At 40.7% G+C, this 19,392-nt stretch overlaps 1 protein-coding gene across 1 annotated transcript in view; it reads left to right on the plus strand.

Moving 5' to 3' along the window:
- LRRC2 (leucine rich repeat containing 2) overlaps nt 1-6,412 on the plus strand; it is a 54,017-nt gene extending 47,605 nt beyond the window's left edge. Inside the window, exons 5-8 of the mRNA XM_082336005.1 lie at nt 392-537; nt 2,726-2,881; nt 4,712-4,848; nt 6,320-6,412. Coding sequence (XP_082192131.1) covers nt 392-537; nt 2,726-2,881; nt 4,712-4,848; nt 6,320-6,369 — 489 coding nt within the window. The 3' untranslated portion in view covers nt 6,370-6,412. The remainder of the gene's footprint in view (nt 1-391; nt 538-2,725; nt 2,882-4,711; nt 4,849-6,319) is intronic.
- The last annotated feature ends 12,980 nt before the right edge of the window (nt 6,413-19,392 follow it).

Below are 19,392 nucleotides of genomic sequence, written 5' to 3' on the forward strand. Positions count from 1 at the left end.
ATTTTGACAATGGTTACCTGGTATCTGTTAATTATCAAAGCTGTGTTGTGTCACTTCAGAGCTTAGTTCATATGTAATCTAGGAAGGAACCAAGTCATTATCTGGATCCAGCCTTGGTGCCATCTGAAACTGTAGTTTTATTTAGAACGAAAATTTCATTCAATACCATAACAGTGTTAGAAAGGTGATGGAACACTTTGGGAGGTAGTTATTTCCGAAATCCTTTTTTCTATAAAATGATGAAAAGAGATAAGGCTGGCAAAAAGTTGAGTAAAAAATCATGCAATTCTCATTTTTCTAAGTGCTTTGAGAGGAATAAGAATGTTTGATGAATGAAATGTCTTCTTGTATTTGCAAAATGTAACTAAAATAAAGCACCACTTCTTTCTAGCTAAGTAACCTGAAACAAGTCACAGTTGTGGACATGTCAGCAAACAAGTTCCATTCTATTCCAATTTGTGTACTCCGGATGTCTAATTTGCAGTGGTTGGATATTAGCAGCAACAACCTGAAAGATCTCCCAGAAGACATAGACAGGTAGTTTATGTTTAATTCATTGACAGGTTTGTGATCTATAAAGCAAATCTAGAAAGTAAAAAGCTTCCAAGGGGCACTACTAATGAAAAATCTCATGAAAAAATCACATTTGGAAGTGCAACAGATAGTTTTGCATGTAAGCTTTACCATTATTATTGATGGACTAGATCAGAGAACAGAAACTACATTTTCTAGCTCATTGATGGCAGATTGCACAGCCAGTGCCTCTACTGTTCAGTTAACTAAGTAAATTTTCTGCTGCATTCATGATAATTTGTCATTATATCCAGGCATTGTTACTTGGGAAGTTCATGGGGCATACTCTGACCCAGTTCCAGCAAAGGCAACTCACCATATGGAGTTAGAAGCAGTATCTCTCTGGAGAGTACATGGGGTGGAGGGAAAGATGAACTAAAGCATATTTAAGTTACTGAAAGCACCTGATAAACTTTGGCAGTAAAGCAGAAAAATATTGGTAAGATTAAAAAAAAAAAAACAAACCACTGACAATCCCCACCTCCTACTCTGAAGTATATAAACATGTGCACACATACACTCACTCCGTCAATTTAGAGATCCACTAGAACTAGTTTTAAAAAAAATCATGCTGATCCCTTTAATGGGACTTAATAGCCTGAGAAAGCACTTTTCTTATCCCTGGCTTATTTATTCACTCTGGACTCCTGTTGTAACTTGGTTTACAAAACTTTACATAGTCATAAGTAAACGAAAACACATATTAACTAAAGTTTATTAAAAAAAATGAGGATTGTTTATTGATCTGAGAATAGATACCCCTGAGGCAGAAGAAACTTCACAGAAAATTCATTCAACCTTAACTTTTGCAAGACCTTCGTTGCTGGGCAAAAATAATTTTCTGGGATATTGTGTAATCACAGATTTCTCTGACAGCAGGGTTGGATTCTTAATTTGTATTAGTAATTCACATGTTCTAGCCACAACAGAACAAACCTGCCATTTTTTCCAGGGGATCTCAGCAGAAATTTGATTAACTTCAAAGAGCTTCTAAGAGGATATTTTTATTTTATAGAATGACACCCACTCAACTTAAGGGTCATTTTTTCCCCTGTAACCTATATATATTTCTCTGTCTCCAAAGTATTCCTTTTCAACATTTCATCTTCTCCATTTTTTATTGAGTTGCCAGCCTCAATACTAAAGCATCATAATCAGACACCACAAAATAAGCTTTTCTTTGACTTTGGGTTTTGAATTTTGAGATCTCTTGGGTTCACATGCATTCTGAAGACTAGAAAATGTCAGGCTATCAGCCCCCCACAGTAAACTGGTACTCTTATTCAGACTCATGATTTCAATGCCTACAGCGTCAAAGAACCTCAATGAACTACCATGAAGTCTGTGATTAAAAAAGATGAGTTGGTAGTAATCTGGAGCCTTACTTAATATCTTTCCCTGAATTCAAACAAAGTATATGGGCTTGATAAGGAATAGCCTGCAACAGTGTTTTAGGAATGGACCCTTCTGGTCAAATGACACAAACTTTTTTCATCCGTTTGCTATGCTTTTCATCTTCTATCTACTCCAAGGAATAAATGCTCAGCCACAAATTACTATTGCATTAGGAAAAGACAGGGGAAATAAAGCAAAGGAAGCCCAATGCCTTCCTCCACAAAACATTGTCATTAAATTGATTTCAGTGGGACAACTTGCAAGAGCCATATGATCAGGAGCTTCTCTTTCTCTTGCTCCCCACAGTACTAATTACTAGTGAAAAACAGTAGATGGGAATATACTGCCTAACATGGACATATCTAGTTCATAGAAACCAGCATATAGGCAAAGGTGTGAGCTCATGACCCATATTTTTCATTAGTTCTGTGATACACATGGTGAGGTTTTATATCATATTCTGCCAACATCTTCTGTATGAAAGCACAGTAATTTTTGTAACATTTTATCTTGGGCATGCTTCTGAGTACTTGTCAGAGGTATGCCATTAGTATCCATAATGTTGAACCATGACTGGAAATTTCCTTTAAAGTTGATGATGATTGTGAAAGTGTGGTATGAGTAATTTTTGAGAAGCCAGAGATGGTGCATGTAATTGTTCTTCTTTTGCACAAGATTAAGTCTGTATTGTTATTTTGGATAGACGTTCCTGTCTGCAACAAATATTTTGCTACCTCTATCTTTTACATTTTTACAGGTTAGATCAACTGCAGACACTTCTCCTACAGAAAAACAAGTTGACTTATCTTCCACGAGCTCTGGTCAATATGCCAAAGCTCAGTTTGCTAGTTGTCAGTGGTGATGACCTCGTTGAGATACCCACAGCTGTCTGTGAGTCAACCACAGGTTTAAAGTAAGTAAAAGTGAGAAAGAAAGGAATATGTTCTTAAGAGGATAAGGTAGAGGCAACCAGGACAAATACTTTCACAAGCGTCAGTTTCTACCATACTTGGTGGTCAAATTCTGACCCAATTTATATCAGAGCCCTTAAGAAGGCACTAGAGAGATTGGAAATTGCAGAGGAGCCGCAGCTTCCTGATTTTCATCCGCCAGTTCCCCACATTGTGCATCTGTATGCCTAAACTGCTATTCCTTTGTAGACTTGGTCATAGTAGCTCTAACTCTGGAGTTGCAAAGCCATACCCCAGAGTGGGACCAGTAGTCTGGCAGTTAGCTGTTGATAAGCTCAGTGCTGTCAAAACTGTGCTGCTGGGAGTGGGAGACATGGCTAGTTAAAAGGCTGAATAGTGTCACATGAGTTTAGTACTTCATATATTCTTTGTTGTGAAACAGCACCTTGTTATGGCATGCAGGATAAGACTAAAAGGCCTTTTAGTCTGCAATTACATTGATCTTGCATTTCTGCAGGCAATGTTCAGGTCTTTGATTATGAAACTATTTGAGAGACTACACTGGGTCTGGCTGGGATGGAGTTAACTTTCCCCATAGCAGCCCTTCTAGCGCTGTGCTTTGTGTTTGTAGCTAGAATGGTGTTGATAACATACCAAGGTTTTTGACTACTGTTGAGCAGTGCTCCCATAGCATCAAGGCTGTCTCTCCAACCCTCTCCCACAAAGGTCTGAGGATGAGCAAGAGGTTGGGATGGGAATTAGATAGGACAGCTGACTCAAACGGACCAAAGGGATATTCCATACGATATGACATCATGTTCAGCAATAAAAGCTAAGAGAAAGGACAAGGGAAGTGGGTCATTTGTTATTGAGGTATTTGTCTTGCAAAGCAATTGCTACATGTACGGAGTCCCTGCTTCCCAGGAAGTGGCTGGACATCACCTGTTGATGAGAAGTAGAGAATAACTTTGTTTGCGTTGCTTTGCTTTGATTCCGTGCGTGGCTTTTGCTTTTCTTCATTAAGCTGTCTTTATCTCAACCTATGAGTTTTTAATCTTATATTCTTCCTCTGTCCTGCTGAGGAGGTGCAGTCAGAGAGCTGCTTGACCTGGCCAGCCAAGGTCAACTGACCACAGACTTGCAGCAATTAATGAGATTATAAAAGGCCATATGATTTGTTGGAACATTTGTTCTTTTGAAAGTAACAATCTTATTGATTTTTTTCCTTCTTGTAGTCGTAATATCATCAGAGATTTTCAGAATGCTGTGCACTTAATTTGCACATTATGTAAGTTGTTTATGCAACCATCTAGTTTTTCACCTGCAATGTGTAGCTCTAGGGAATTTGCAAATATGACATAATGCACCTCCAGTCATGCATTGTAAAAGAGAAGTAACATAATGACAACCAAAAAATGGAGATACATAGTGTCAGGTAAGTGATACTGGCAAAATTCCAGATTGCCAGGCAATGTTATTAGGATGGAGTTCATACTGCTCATTGACAGATGTGAAATTGCAGTGTAGCCTGTCAGAAGTTCCATAATAAAGAAATATACCTGTTATTGCACAGAATGACTTATGTAGATAGACAACAAGAAAGAGATAAATCTGATCACTTCTATATGGACAGAGGAGTATAAAGAAGGTGCCATTTGAAATCTTTATTTCTAATAATAGATGGATCCTAACAATGCTATAATGTAAACATTGAGTAAACGTTCTTTATGTTTCTGGTTCCGGCTGTAGTAGCAACTTCTAAAATGTCATTCATGCTGGCCAGTGATGTTCAGAAGCCTGTTGCATATACTCTTGTGTTAATCTCTGTCTAGATTCATAAGTCTCAAGGACAGTCCTGTTGAAACTATTGTATGTGAAGACACTGAAGAAATTATAGAAAGTGAACGTGAACGGGAGCAATTTGAGAAAGAATTTATGAAAGCATACATTGAAGACCTAAAGGAAAGGGGTATGTGTTAACTTGCAGTAAACTTCCTGCTATCTTGGATATAAAGGCAGGCGTACATTGGGAACATTAATTTTTAAGAGTACAAGAAATGTACCCTTAAACTGTAATTTTCTGTTATGGTATTAAATAACACTAAAAGTGAAAATGTCAAATGTGTTTTGTTAAAAGTTTGGGCCCTAACTAAAAAACTTGGTATTGAACAAATGTATACAAAATTAATGGTGTATTTGTACACGCATTAACCTTAATTCAATGATAATGTATGCAATGATTATCCTAATTCTCCAAATTTACTTACCTCTCTTGGGATTATCATTAGTGATTTTGAATTCCTGCAGAAGTACTTCTCCTTCTCAAAAAGAAACACAGTGTATATATGAAATGCTCTTTGCATTGATAGAACATTCTTTAACAGTGTATCTGTATCAATGTACTGATTGTTTAACCAATGTAAAATTATTGTAGTAAAATCACTGCTTATATCTATTGCACAGCACCTGAAAGTTTACATATTACTTTATTTTACTATTCTGTATTACATTTACTGTAATTATGTAACTCTCAATCTCTTGAGTGTTGTTTAGTAAAACGTGTTAGGAAACAAAGGGAAAATTTCCTGTGAGCCAAAATACCCGATACGCTCTGTTTAAATTTCTTTGAGAGTTTGTGGGTAGAAATGAATTTTTGTGGAATGAATCTTATGCTATCTTTTCATTCCTTGCATTTCATATAAGTGGTCTGTGTAGTGGTCCTACAAGACCTGGTAAAAGAGAAATGTAAAGAAAGGCCACAGGATGTGGCTGCAGAATACTTTTCATGTTCTGATACTGGACTTTTGTTCCTTAATGTCCCTAAGCTGCACACTTGAGTATTCAAGCCGTCTACTTCTAAAGTGAAGTCTGCTATAAAAGTACCAGATTCTGATAATGGTAGCAACAGTGGTTAAAATGGAGAGAAGCAATGGAGGAAAAACTGAGATCATAATTTGGCTTTAGAGATAATCATGAAATATGTAGTGATGGACTTGTATTTACATACTTGTGAAATGTGGAGTCTAAGATAGTGGCTGCCAGGCTGCCTGAAACCTGCATTTGGCCCTGTCAAGCATAGGCCAGCTTTATACTCCTTTGGGGCAAAGCAGCTCAAGGATACACTTTTCTGCTTTCCTAAACAAAACTTACCTCCATGCTTTTTATGATGAGGTTGGATCATGAATCACTGTTGGATTTCCTGTTTCTGAAATCTTGTGCTATACATTATGCCAATACCTGATTTTGAAAAGCAGACTGGAGAAGGAATAGCTTCTGTATAATATGAGCCAGCAGAATTTCTGAAAGGCAGCACAGAGATCATTTGTAGAGTACCTTCGACATAAAACCAAACCTAGCTGTTTCTAGCTAAGGGTTCAATTTGTTTGTGCTGGATTTCATAGCTGAAGCCTGAGATGTATTTCTTTTTTCTCTTTTCACAGATTCTGCTCCTTCCTACACTACCAAAGTATTATTTAGTCTTCAGCTCTGAAGATCAAAAATCTCTAAATCACTAATGAATATCAGAATAACTCTATTTTTATCCACCTGAATAGAAAACACTGGAAACCATAGATGGCCAGAAGCACTTCAAAATCATGAATTTTTTTATTTGTTACTGTAGTTGCTCCCAGTAACTACAGATAAAACAAAGAGCAGTAGAGCCTTCATAAGATGCTGCTTCACCTTTTAAATCAACATATTTATTTTCAAGTCCACAGCAACAGCCACTAATTTACATATAAAACTAGTGAAAGTAAATATTCACTGTAATGAAGTATACACAGCCATAGATGCCCTCTGGATGAAGACATTGTAGTTGAAATAGTGGAACATTAATCATTATCTTAAAAAGAGATTTGATTTTATAGGTGGGGAAGGATTAATTTAGAAAATGAATGTGATCTGTTGTATTCTTAAGACTTAATAACACATTTAGTTCTTTACAATATTTAAAGTGCAAACACATACATAGTTGTTTGCATTTACTATCTGTTCTTCAAGAAAATTGTCCTCCTCAGACTTTTCAGTTTGGATAAGTTTCCACAACTTCATAAGTAGAAGCTGTAGCAATTCTGCTGCTTTTTTCAAGCATATTATAAGCTTTTACCTGTTTGCAAATTCAAGTACCAATGTGACTGAAACTTTGTGCTGAGCAACCTCAGAATATAGCAGTGTATTAAACAAGATTTTAAGGACTAAGCAGAGTGAACAAATGCTATCAACAAAATGATGATAAAGGTCTTCTATTAATGGTTTCAGATTACAGGATTTTGTGGACATTTATTGTAGTTTTCCAGGTTGTATAAGAATGAGTTTGCTGGATCAAAAGTTATATTGCTTGCTATTTAATAATCTGTTTATATATAATTATGTAAGTGTATATACTGTAGAGTTTCAGAAATCTAGTTTTACATATATTTTTTGTTTAATAAATCAATACTTTTAAATCTAAAAAGACTTGAGACTTTGGGAATTTAGACTCAAATTAAACTAAAATTAGAGAATTTAAATAGTCCTAAACTTATGAGTGCAGTTAGGGGAAATGATATTTACATCTTGCTTTTTTGTTTTAGATGAGCTATATCCAGGTTTGTGCAGTAGAGTACCACTTAAGTCAGTCATATTTAAAAAGCAAAACAACAAAGGATGTGCTCCTCAAGACTTGCTTAAGAAAGATACTGCTTTTGATGCTTTCTTTCCTTTTTAACTTTTTAGCATTCATTCTTTTGAAGGAAGAGAATTTGTAAGTACTAGGTGTGTTATTTATTCCAGTCACAAACTCCTGCAGTTATATTACTATCCAAAATGAAACCCTCTTGAGTTGGTCTCTAGGTGTTAATGATGATTTTAAGGAAGTCCTGGGATAAAGAGAAAGTTTCAAAAAACTCCAAGAAAACTTGACATTGATCTGAAACGCAATAATGGAAGATCTGAAATGTTTTGTTTGTTTTTTTTTTTTTTTTATTACAAAGTTATTGAAATATAAAATAGTGGCAATCAAAGTGGGCTTATAGAAATCAGACTATCTGAAACTATCCTACCAAACTTTCTTTTAATGAAATTTTAAATTTGGTTGATTAGGTATTGATATTGATATAATAAACTTCTGTAAGACATCTGATCTGGCATTGCTTGAAATTCTATTTCTAGAGTTCTATTGTAGTCTAATATGATCCACTGAAAATCATAGGAATGGAAATCACAACTGCTGTGTTTATAGAATGGAGATGTCCACCATGGGAGTTGTAACTTTAAGAAAACCTAGGGGTGCAAATGTAATTAACTAAACAAAAGTTCCCAGTGCAAATTCTAGTGTCAGAATTGTTGGATATATAAACAGAAGGTACTTGAATAGAGAAGTTGTATTAGTACTTATTTAGCATTGTTGCTAATCTTGAAAGATTTCTGCTGTTCACAGATAAGAGTGATGCAGATAAACTGGGGAACATGCAGAAGAAAACCAATAGCATAAATAGAAACCATGCATTTTTAAGTTCGTTGAACAGTGAACAAGTCCATTTGCTTGTCAATGTTTATTAATGAAAAATCACAGTCTAGGAAGAGGATTTTTTACTGCAGCAGACAAACATAAAGCAGAAGTCTAAAACTTGAATTCACAGATTTGAACTCAAAACAAAACACCTGTTTTTCAGTAAGAGTAACCATGGGACAACTCACAAAACATTGATAAATTCTCAGTCAGTAGCAATTGTTAAGTCCAGGTTAACATTTTCCTTAAAAAATTGCTGTAACAATTAATCCATAGAAAAATCAAGGTCAGTGCTGTACAGGGGATCAAGCTAGTGTTCTCCAACTTGCCTTTGGACCTCTGTGAATCTAATTGTCATAGAATCACAGAGTGGTTTTTGATGGAAGGGACCTTCAAAGATCATCTAGACCAACCCCTCTGTCACAGGCAGGGACATCTTTCACTAGATCAGGTTTTTCAAAGCCCTGTCTAACCCGACCTTGAATACTTCCCATGATGGTGCACCCACAACTTCTCTAAGAAACCTGTTCCCGTATTTCACTATCCTCATTGTAAAGAATTTCTTCCTTATATCTAGTCTGAATCTGCCTTATTTCAGCTGAAAACTGTTACCCCTTGTCCTGTCACTGCAGGCACTGGTAAAAAGACTTTCTCCGTCTTTCTCATAAGACCCCTTTATATATTGAAAAGCTGCAATAAGTTCTCCACAGAGCCTTCTCTTCTCCAGGATGAACAACCTCAACTCTCTCAGCCTTTCTTCATTGGAGAGGTATTCCAGCCTTCTGATAATTTTCACACCCCTCCTTTGGACCCGCTCCAACAGGTCCATATCTTTCTTGTACTGGGGACCCCAGATATGGATACAGTATCCCAGGTGGCGTCTCATGAGAGCAGAGTAGAGGAGGAAAATCACCTCCCTTGACCTGCTGGCCATGCTTCTTTTGATGCAGAGTATGTTTGGCTTTCTGTGCTGCAAGTGCACATTGCTGGCTCATGTCCAATTTTTCATTCACCAACGTCCCCAAGTACATCCCTGCAGGGCTGAGAGCTTTTATTCCTAGCTCTTGTAGAACATTATTTCCTAAAAATCTTATCCACAGAAAGAAAGGATTATTTTTGTCACAGAATTTGTCAAGTACCTCTGTTTAAGAGGAAGATGGTGTACATGTACAACTGCCTCTATTACACCTAAGATGTTCAGTGGGTAATGTCAGCTATAACTGCAAGTCCCAATTTCAGCATAACTGCATTTGGATTCTATTTCTGTATTCTGTACAGCAAAAATACTGTGAGAACATACTTATCACATGCTGTTAATATAATTTTATTAGTGTCATCCATTACAGTACAAAATCTGTGTGTCAAAAGACACATCATTTTGAATTTGTTCTAACTGTATTGGTTTTTTACTCAACTTGATTTACTAGTAATTTTACTTTAAACCATTATCTTTCACTAAAAAACAAAACTTCCAGATAAGAGAATTCTATTACTGGCATGTTGCATACTTTTTTAATTTTTGAAAGTGAATAATTTTATGAATTAAAGGAATAGCGTGTACTAATGGCAATTTATGCTATTTTCAAGGTTCTGATGTCCGATACTTAGCTACCTAGAGGAAAGAAATGTGTTTTTTCTTCTGAGCTGCAAAATCAACATGTATGTGTTGTGTACAGCAATTTTATTGGCTGTGAATAGCTGCCAAATACTCCGCTTCCTAAAGCTCAACACTTTCCTTCTGCTTTGCAAGTAACTGCTATTCAAAACCAGCAAAACTGGGAGCAATGGAAGTATGTGTTGTAGAGTACTCGCTGGCTCTATGTACAAAAGTAAATCAGATAATTACTTTTCATTGTGCTCCTTTTCCTTGTTCTGCATTGTTTTGGCCTGGTTTTTAAGGGTAGCAAAGTATAAGCTAGGAAGTTAAATTTATAATGAAAGCAAATAACCTGAAACTTAATTAATGAGTATCTAGGAATAACAGTCTTGCATCAGATATTGGTTTAAAATTTACAGTTAACACTGGGCAATATATTCTTTTTTTCCCCTTGAACATTTACACACCACTGGAACTTTTTTACTATGTTTATTTTCTGCAAAGGAAGCATCAAGCAAAATGTAAAACAGGGAATGTTCTTTTCTTGATGATGTGACTTGATTTAAGCAGCCACTAGGTCCTGGTCTGTAGAGGATTTCCTTACAGATTAGGTCCTGCTTCATAGAGGATGGGATGAGAGTAGTTTGGATTTTTTTTTTTTTTCTGATTTTGTGGCCTCATAGTCCTAATAAATAGAAGAACTGTAACTCAGCATAACTCTGGTTATGTACTTCTTGGGTAACTCTTCTATATGATGAGCATTTTAGGAAGAATCTTCTCTCTTTTCAATAGCTGAATCTGCAACTTGGGCTGATTCCACCTGTGACTATATTCTATCCTACTGCTCACTCTCCACTTCACTGGTCCATTAACAGCTATGGGTGTTGTTTAGTGTAAACAGGGGATCTGCACGGTGTTTTCATTGTGTGCCAACTGGCATTAATATGAAAGGATCATTACTATCTCTTACCTCTCCCTGGAACTTTCTGTTTTCTTGTTGCCAACTGCAACAAAACTACTTGAGGCTCAGCAAAATCTTAGTAAAGATGCATTTTATGTCTAAAAAGCAATTACATCTTAAACATATTGCCTCTGCTATGTTCAGAGCTTCTATTTTCCACTAATGCTTCTAGCCTTTTCCTAAAATCAACAGTGACATTTCAAAAGTAATTAACTTAACTGTCAAAACATAGTGAATAGATCTGTAAGGAAGGATATCAGCTTAGAGAACTAAAAATCAGTTTTAGGCTATATAAGAGCAATGTTTGAATCCAGATTTACATATACAATATTACATTTTCTTTTTCATTCATTATACAGGTCCAGACAAGTTGAGGCTGAGTCAGCCTTTGGCCCTGTGTATTATGTAGTGACATAAAATAATATGTTTAGAAAAAACAATGTGTTACACTGTAGGGCCTTATGCTGGTAAATACATGTGGTGCTCGTCTGAGCTACTGAAGCTGATGTCTGTGCCTGGGACGTGTCAGATTTTTTGTGTGTACACTAGTTGCAGTGTTTTGCACAGAGGAAGACCACAACGTATTTCTTTCAGACTTCCTACAGGTTTATGAGTGGCATGAAAGGTTATTCAATGTTTCATTCTTATTCTGTGTTTGCTGGTTTACAAACTGCAATGATATGACACCTGTGGTATCTGCATAACTTTCTGTCAAGATAAAGATTTGAAATAAGTTGATCCCAAGTTTGTTGTGGTACTGCCCTGGCCCCAGGGAGGTAGAGCAGATCAGCTGTCTGCTCTGAGTGCATTCAGAGAAGCCAAGTTCAGTGGTTAGACATTGGCAACTGCAGGAACCATGAGTGGCAACACTTAATACAACCAGATAGCTAAAGGAGATTGAGCTTTTCCTTTTTTTTTCTTTTTTTTTTTTTTTTTTAATGTAAATCTGGTTTTGTTTTTACATTTTGAAAAGGTCCATATCACCAGGGTTCCTTTCTCTATAGCTAATGGGAGCTGTACGTCAAAGCACATATTGGCATTTTAAGGTAGCACATGATTTCAGGAATGAGGGTTTAGATAAAAAAGTAGTGCTTTAGTTGCAATAAAGTGACCATTGACAATACTGTGATATGACTGAAAATAATTAGGATATATCTGCTTTTATGCTATAAGTAGGCTTTGCGTCTGTTGGAAGGTCTTACTATAGGAAAGCTTCTGCCCAAAAGATGTCCTGTAGTTCCTTTTCCTCTTACTTTAGACTAGTGTAAGGTTATACTGTATTAAACCAGACTACGTGGAGCTTTCAGGCTCAGGGTAAATGGGGAAAGACTTCAAGACTTTGTTTCACCTGTCTTTTGCTTTCCTACCCTTTCTTTTTCTTTCATTCTCTTATTTATCTAACAATTAAAAAAACAGAAGTTCATATTAGAAATCTCTCCTACAAATTAAAAAAAAAAAAGGCATGTAATTTTCAAGAGCTTGTTGGCTACCTGGTACTGACAATCAACTGCTAAACTGGGTTGTCCCTGAATCAGTTGCAGTATTTGGCACGTGCTATGTGTATAACAGGTGTTGGCATGCTGGTTAGAAGTTCTTAACAGAGAATACTATATCTTGGCTGAGGGGATTCATTTCTATTTCTTTTCTTTCCTGCCTATCTGTCACTTAATGGTCTAGGTATGATATTAAATTAACACTCTGATATTTGCTACTTAACCATTCCTCGGTTTGTTAAAAACCTGTTGCATGTTTCATCCCAGGGCACATCACAAACTAGCAGGAAGACTCCTGACCACCTTGTCCTGGTTTCAGCTGGGATAGAGTTAATTTTCATCTTAGTAGCTGGTGTAGTGCTGTGTTTTGGGTTTAGGGTGAGACCAATGTCCAACATCCAGGACGTTGTGGAGATACTTCTAAAGCTTGTCCCACTCTGTATTACCCTCTGCTCTTCTCCCTTGTGGGCATGAGGGATACTACCAGGGACAACCTCAAGAGTATCAAAAGTAACTATAAGAGTCCTGGGGGTGACAGTCAGGGTTATGGGACCCAGGTGGTGTTCCTCTCAATCCTGCTGGCAAGGGGAAAGGGTTGACTATATGTTAATAACTGGTTGTGCAGCTGGTGTTGCCAGCTGGGTTTGGTTTCTATGGCCATGGGACCCTGTTTGAGGATAAACATCTTCTTGGGAAAGATGGGATCCATCTAAGTAAGTGGAGCAAAGGTATCTTTGCCAGCAGGATGGCTGGCCTGGTAAAAAGAGCTTTAAACTGGGAATGACAGGAGAGGGAGAGAATTACTAGCAGCCCTGTGAAGGAGTGATGGGCAGCATTGACATACAAAGGACTGGAGCGATGTGAGTGAAAGGGAACAAAATCCACAAGACAGGGCTCAAGCATTTGTATGTAAGCAAGGAACTGTCTACAGGACACCATTATGAGGAAACCTCCCAGACTGTTTCCGGGAAATCAGCATGCTGAAGTGTCTCTTTGAAGTGCCTGCACACTAATGCATACAGCATGGGGAATAAACAGGAGGAATTAGAGATCTGTGTGCAGTTGCAGGGCTGTGATCTTGTGATGGGATGGCTTGTGTGACTGGAGTGCTGCAATGGAAGGATTCAGGCTTTTTAGGAAGGATAGCCTGGAAAAATGAGGAGGTGAAGCTGCCCCTTATGTGAGAGAATAGCGGGAATCCATGAAGGTCTCCCTGGGGATGGATGAGGGGCCAACAGAAGGTTTACGGGTAAGGATTAACAAGTAGACCAGTATGGGTGACACTGTAGTGGGTGTCTGCTATAGGCCACCTGATCAGGAAGAACAAGTTCATGAGGCCTTTTACAGCCAGCTAGAAGCAGCCTCACATTAGCAGGCCCTGGTCCTTGTGGAGGACTTTAACATCCCCCGTTTCTGCTGGATGGACAAGACATCAGAGCATAAGCAATACAAGGGTTTGCTGGAGAAAATCAATGAAAACTTCCTGATGGAAATGATAGAGGAGCCAACAAAGAGATGTGCTCTGCTGGACCTCATACTCACAAACAAGCTAAGGCTTGCTGGGGATGTCAATGTCCAAGGCAGCCTTGGCTGCAGTGACTACAAGATGGTGGAGTTTGGGATCCTGAGAGGGGAGGCAGCAGAGTAAAAAGCAAGATCACAACTCTGGACTTCAGGAGAGCAGACTTTGGCCTCTTCAGGAATGTGCCTGAAAGTGTCCCATGGGATAAGGTCTTGGAAGAAATAAGGGGGCAAGAAAGCTGTTTGATCAGTCCTGAAGGGCAAAGGAGTCCAGGAAGGCTGGACGTTATTCAAGGAGAAAATCTTAAAGGCGCAGGAGCAGGCCGTCCCCGTGTGCCGCAAGTTGAGCAGGAGGGGGAGAAGACCGGCCTGGATGGACAGAGAGCTTTGGCTAGAACTCAGAAAAAAAAGGACAGCCTACCGCCTTTGGAAGAAGGGGCAGGCGACTCAGGGGGACTACAAGGATGTTGTGAGGATATGCAGGGAGAAGATCAGAAAGGTGAAGGCGCAGCTGGAACTTAAACTGGCCACCACCATTAAAGACAACAAAAAAAGTTTTTATAAATATGTTAGTGACAAAAGGAGGGCCAGCGAGAATCTCCCTCCTTTGTTGGATACAGAAGATAACTTTCCATGAAGGATGAGGAGAAGGCTGAGGTACTTAATGCCTTCTTTGCCTCAGTCTTTAATAGTCAAGCTAGTCATCCTCGGGTTTTTCAGGTCCCTGAGCTGGGAGACGGAGGGAGGATGCAGAATGAAGCCCCAGTTGTCGAAGAGGTGGCAGTGACTGACCTGCTCCTCCACCTGGATGTGCACAAGTCCATGGGCCCAGATGGGACCCACCCGAGGATAATGAGGGAGCTGGCAGAGGAGCTGGCCAATCCACTCTCCATTATTTCTCAGCAGTCCTGGTCAACCGGGGAGGTCTGGGATAACTAGAAACTAGCAAACGTGACACCCCTCTACAAGAAGGGTCGGAAGGAGGATCCAGGGAGCTACAGGCCTGTCAGCCTGACCTCGGTGCCAGGGAAGGTCATGGAGCAGGTCATCTTGAGTGCTATTATGCATCAAGTGCAGGACAACTGGGGGATCAGGCCCAGCCAGCAAGGGTTTATGAAAGGGAGATCCTGTTTCACTAACCTGGTCTCCTTCTATGACAAGGTGACCCGCTTAGTGGATGAGGGGAAGGCTGTGGATGTTGTCTACTTGGACTTCAGTAAGGCCTTTGACACAGTCTCCCACAGCATTCTCCTGGGGAAGCTAGCTGCACACAGCTTGGATGGGTGCACTCTGCGCTGGCTAAAAAACTGGCTGGACGGCTGAGCCCAGAGAGTGGTGGTGAATGGAGTCAAATCCAGTTGGTGGCTGGTCACGAGTGGCGTTCCCCAGGGCTCAGTACTGGGGCAGGTCCTGTTCAACATCTTCACTGATGATCTGGATGAGGGGATTGAGTGCACCCTCAGTAAGTTTGCAGACGACACCAAGTTGGGTGGAAGTGTTGATCTGCTGGAGGATAGGATGGCCCTACAGGTGGACCTGGACAGGCTGGATCGTTGGGCCGGGGCCAACTGTATGAGATTCAACAAGGCTCAGTGCTGGGTCCTGCACCTGGGTCACAACAACCCCATGCAATGCTACAGGTTTGGGGAGGAGTGGCTGGAGAGCTGCCTGGTGGAAAAGGACCTGGGGGTGTTGGTTGACAGCTGCCTGAACATGAGCCAGCAGTGTGCTCAGGTGGCCAAGAGGGCCAATGGCATCCTGGCCTGTATCAAGAATAGTGTGGCCAGCAGAACCAGGGAGGTGATAGTGCCCCTGTACTCGGCACTGGTGAGGCCGCACCTCGAGTACTGTGTTCAGTTTTGGGCCCCTGACTACAAGAAGGACATTGAGGTGCTGGAGTGTGTCCAGAGGAGGGCAACGAAGTTGGTGAAGGGTCTAGAGCACATGTCTTATGAGGAGCGGCTGAGGGAACTCGGGTTGTTTAGCCTGGAGAAGAGGAGGCTGAGGGGTGACCTTATTGCTCTCTACAACTACCTGAAAGGAGGTTGTAGTGAGGTGGGGGTCAGTCTCTTCTCCCTAGTAACGAGTGATAGAACGAGAGGAAACGGCCTCAAGCTGCGCCAGGGGAGGTTTAGGTTGGATATTAGGAAAAACTTCTTCACCGAGAGGGTGGTCAAGCATTGGAACAGGCTGCCCAGGGAAGTGGTTGAGTCTCCATCCCTGGAGGTGTTTAAAGAATGGGTAGATATGGTGCTTGAAGACATGGTATAGATGGACTTGGCAGTGCTAGGTTAATGGTTGGACTCAATGATCTTAAGGGTCTTTTCCAACCTTGATGATTCTGTGATTCTATGGTTCTATGATCTCCAAGGATGACCTCCTCTAAGCTCAAGAGTAATTCATGCCACTGAGCAAGAAGTCAAGTAAAAATGCCAGGAGGCTTTTGTGGGTGAACAATGAGCTTCTGGCAAAACTCAAAGAGAAAAAAAAAAGGTATGCAGAAGGTGGAAGCAGGGACAGGTAGCCTGGGAGGAATAACAAGACACTGTCCAAGTATGCAGAAGAAAGCATGGCTAGGAAAGCCAAAGACCACCTGGAGTTGAAACTGGTAGGGAATGTCAAGGGTAAAAGCAAGGGCTTCTATAAATATGTAAATGCACAGGAAAGACAAGGGAACATGTGGGCCCGCTGCTGAATGAGGTGGGGACTTTTACATATGACATGGAATAGGCTGAGGCACTTAATGCCTTCTTTGTCTCAGTCTTTGCTAGCAAGACCAAGCTTGAGGAATCCCAGGTCTTAGAAACCAGGGGGAAAGGCTAGAGCAAGGAAGACACACCCTTGGTGGATGAGGATCAGGTCAGTGAATACTTCAGCAAACTGGACATACCTAAGTACATGGGCCCTGATGGGATGCACCCATGAGTGCTGAGGGATATGGCTGATGTCATTGCAAGACCACTCTCAATAATCTTTTATCTATCGTGGTGACTGGGACAAGTGCTTGAAGAATGGTGGAATGCAAATATCACTTTAATCTTCAAGAAGGGCAAGAAAGAATCCCCAGGGAACTACAGGTCAGTCAGCCTCACATCGATCCCTAGAAATGTAATTGTCCTGGTTTCAGCTGGGATAGAGTTAATTTTCGTCTTGGTAGCCGGTATGGGGCTGTGTTTTGGGTTTAGGATGAGAACAATGTCGAGGATACACTGATGCTTTGGTTCTTGCTAAGTAGTGCTAAGCTGTCTCTAAATAGGTGCTAAGTGGCGCTCACACTGGTCAAGGACTTCTCAGCTTCCCCTGCTCTGCCGGGTGCACAAGAAGCTGGGAGGGGGCACAGCCGGGGGGAGGGCTGACCCAGACTGGCCAAAGGACTATTCCATACCATATGACGTCATGCTCAGTATATAAGCTGGGGGAAGAAGAAGGAAGGGGAGACATTGAGCATGATGGCGTTTGTCTTCCCAAGTAACCGTTACGCATGATGGAGCCCTGCTTTCCTGGAGATGGCTGAACACCTGCCTGACGATGGGAAGTAGTGAATGAATTCCTTGTTTTGCTTTGTTTGCGTGCACGGTTTTTGCTTTGCCTATTTAACTGTTCTAATTTATTTTACTTCAATGATTAAACTGTTCTTATCTGAACCCACGAGTTTTCTCCCTTTTACCCTTCTGATTCTCTCCCCCATCCCACTGGTGGGGAGTGAGCGAGCGGCTGCGTGGTACTTAGTTGCTGGCTGGGGTTAAATCACGACAGTAATGAAGCAGCTCATCCTGGAAACCATTACTAGGCACATTAAGGACAAGAAAATCATCAGGAGCCGTCAGCATAGCTTCACCAAGAGGAAGTCATGCTTGACCAACTTGATAAACTTCTATTTTGAAATGATGGGCCTGGCAGATGATGGGAGAGAAGTGGATATTGTCTACCTGAACTTCAGTAAGGTCTTTGACATTGTCTCCCATAAGATTCTCATAGACAAGATGTTGACGTATGGGCTGGATGAACAGACAGTGAGGCGCACTGGAAATTGGCTGAATGGCCAGGCCCAGAGGGTAGTGATCAGTGGTGCAAAGGCTAGTTGGAAGCCAGTAGCAAGTGGCGTACCCCAGGGTTTAATACTGGGTCTGATCCTGTTTAACATCTTCATTAATGATTTGGATGATGGGGCAGAGTGTATCTTCAGCAAGTTTGCTGATGACACAGAACTTGGAGGAGTGGCTGATATGCTAGAGGGTTGTCCTGCCATCCAGAGGGATCTCAATGGGCTGGAGAAATGTGCTGACAGGAACCTCATGAAGTTCAATGAGGAGAAGTGTAATGTTCTGCACCAGGGGAGGAACAACTCCATGCACCAGTACAGGCTGGGGGCTGCCAAGCTGGAAAACAACTTTGCAGAAACTTCCCTGGGGGTACGGGCAGACACCAAATTGAACATGAGTCAGCAATGTGCCCTTGCCACAAGAAGACAAGAGTTAATGGTATCCTGGGCTACATTAACAGGAGTCTTGCCAGCAGGTCGAGGGAGGTGATCCTTCCCCTTTCCTTGGCACTGCTGAGATCACACCTGGAGTACTGTGTTCAGGTCTGGGCTTCCCATTACTAGAGAGGTATGGACATGCTGGAAAGAGTCCAATGAAGGGCCATTAAAATGATGAAGGGACTGGAGCATCTCTCACAGGAGGAAAGGCTGAGAGTCCTGGGGCTGTTCAGCCTAAAGAGAAGTCTCAGGAGGATCTTATCAATGTATATAAATACTTGAAAGAAGGGTGCAAAGAAGATGGAGCCAGGCTCTTTTCAGCGGTGCCCAGTGACAAGACAAGAAGCAATGGGCACAAACTGAAACACAGGAGGTTCTTCCTGAACTTCAGGAAACACTTTTTACTATGAGGGTTACTGTGCACTGGCACAGGTTGCCCAGGGAGGTGGTAGAGTCTCCATCCTTGGGAGATATTCAAAAGCTTTCTGGACATAGCCCAGGGCCACCTACTCTAGATGACCCTGCTTGAGTACAGGTGTTGGACCAGGTGACACCTAAAGGTCCCTTCCATCTTCAACCATTCTGTGACTGAGGGACAGAACAGGTGTCCTGAAAGCTGCTTTGCTTCATGTGGCTAATTCCAGCTGTAATGTTTCAGTAATACTGAAAGCTTGTTTGTATGGCCCCAGTGCAGGTTCAGTATAGCAGGTTTAATGGAAGTGTTATCTGCTGTGTTGTCAACTTTGACACCCTGAGCGTAAATCGTGACTGAATATTTCTATAATGCAGTAGTGTTCAGGAGAACTAGACTGAAATAATATCTTAAGTCATGAGTGAATACTGCCTGACATTCATCATCATTTGTGGATATTACAAGCTACTTCAATAAACAGAGCAATTTGCTCTGTGCTAGAACTGCTTCCCTCTATATCTGCTGAACCCAGTATCGCTGTACTGTGCATCAGATCTC

The sequence above is a fragment of the Platalea leucorodia genome (genome assembly GCF_965183815.1).
Source record: "Platalea leucorodia genome assembly, chromosome: Z".
NCBI classification, from domain to species: domain Eukaryota; kingdom Metazoa; phylum Chordata; class Aves; order Pelecaniformes; family Threskiornithidae; genus Platalea; species Platalea leucorodia.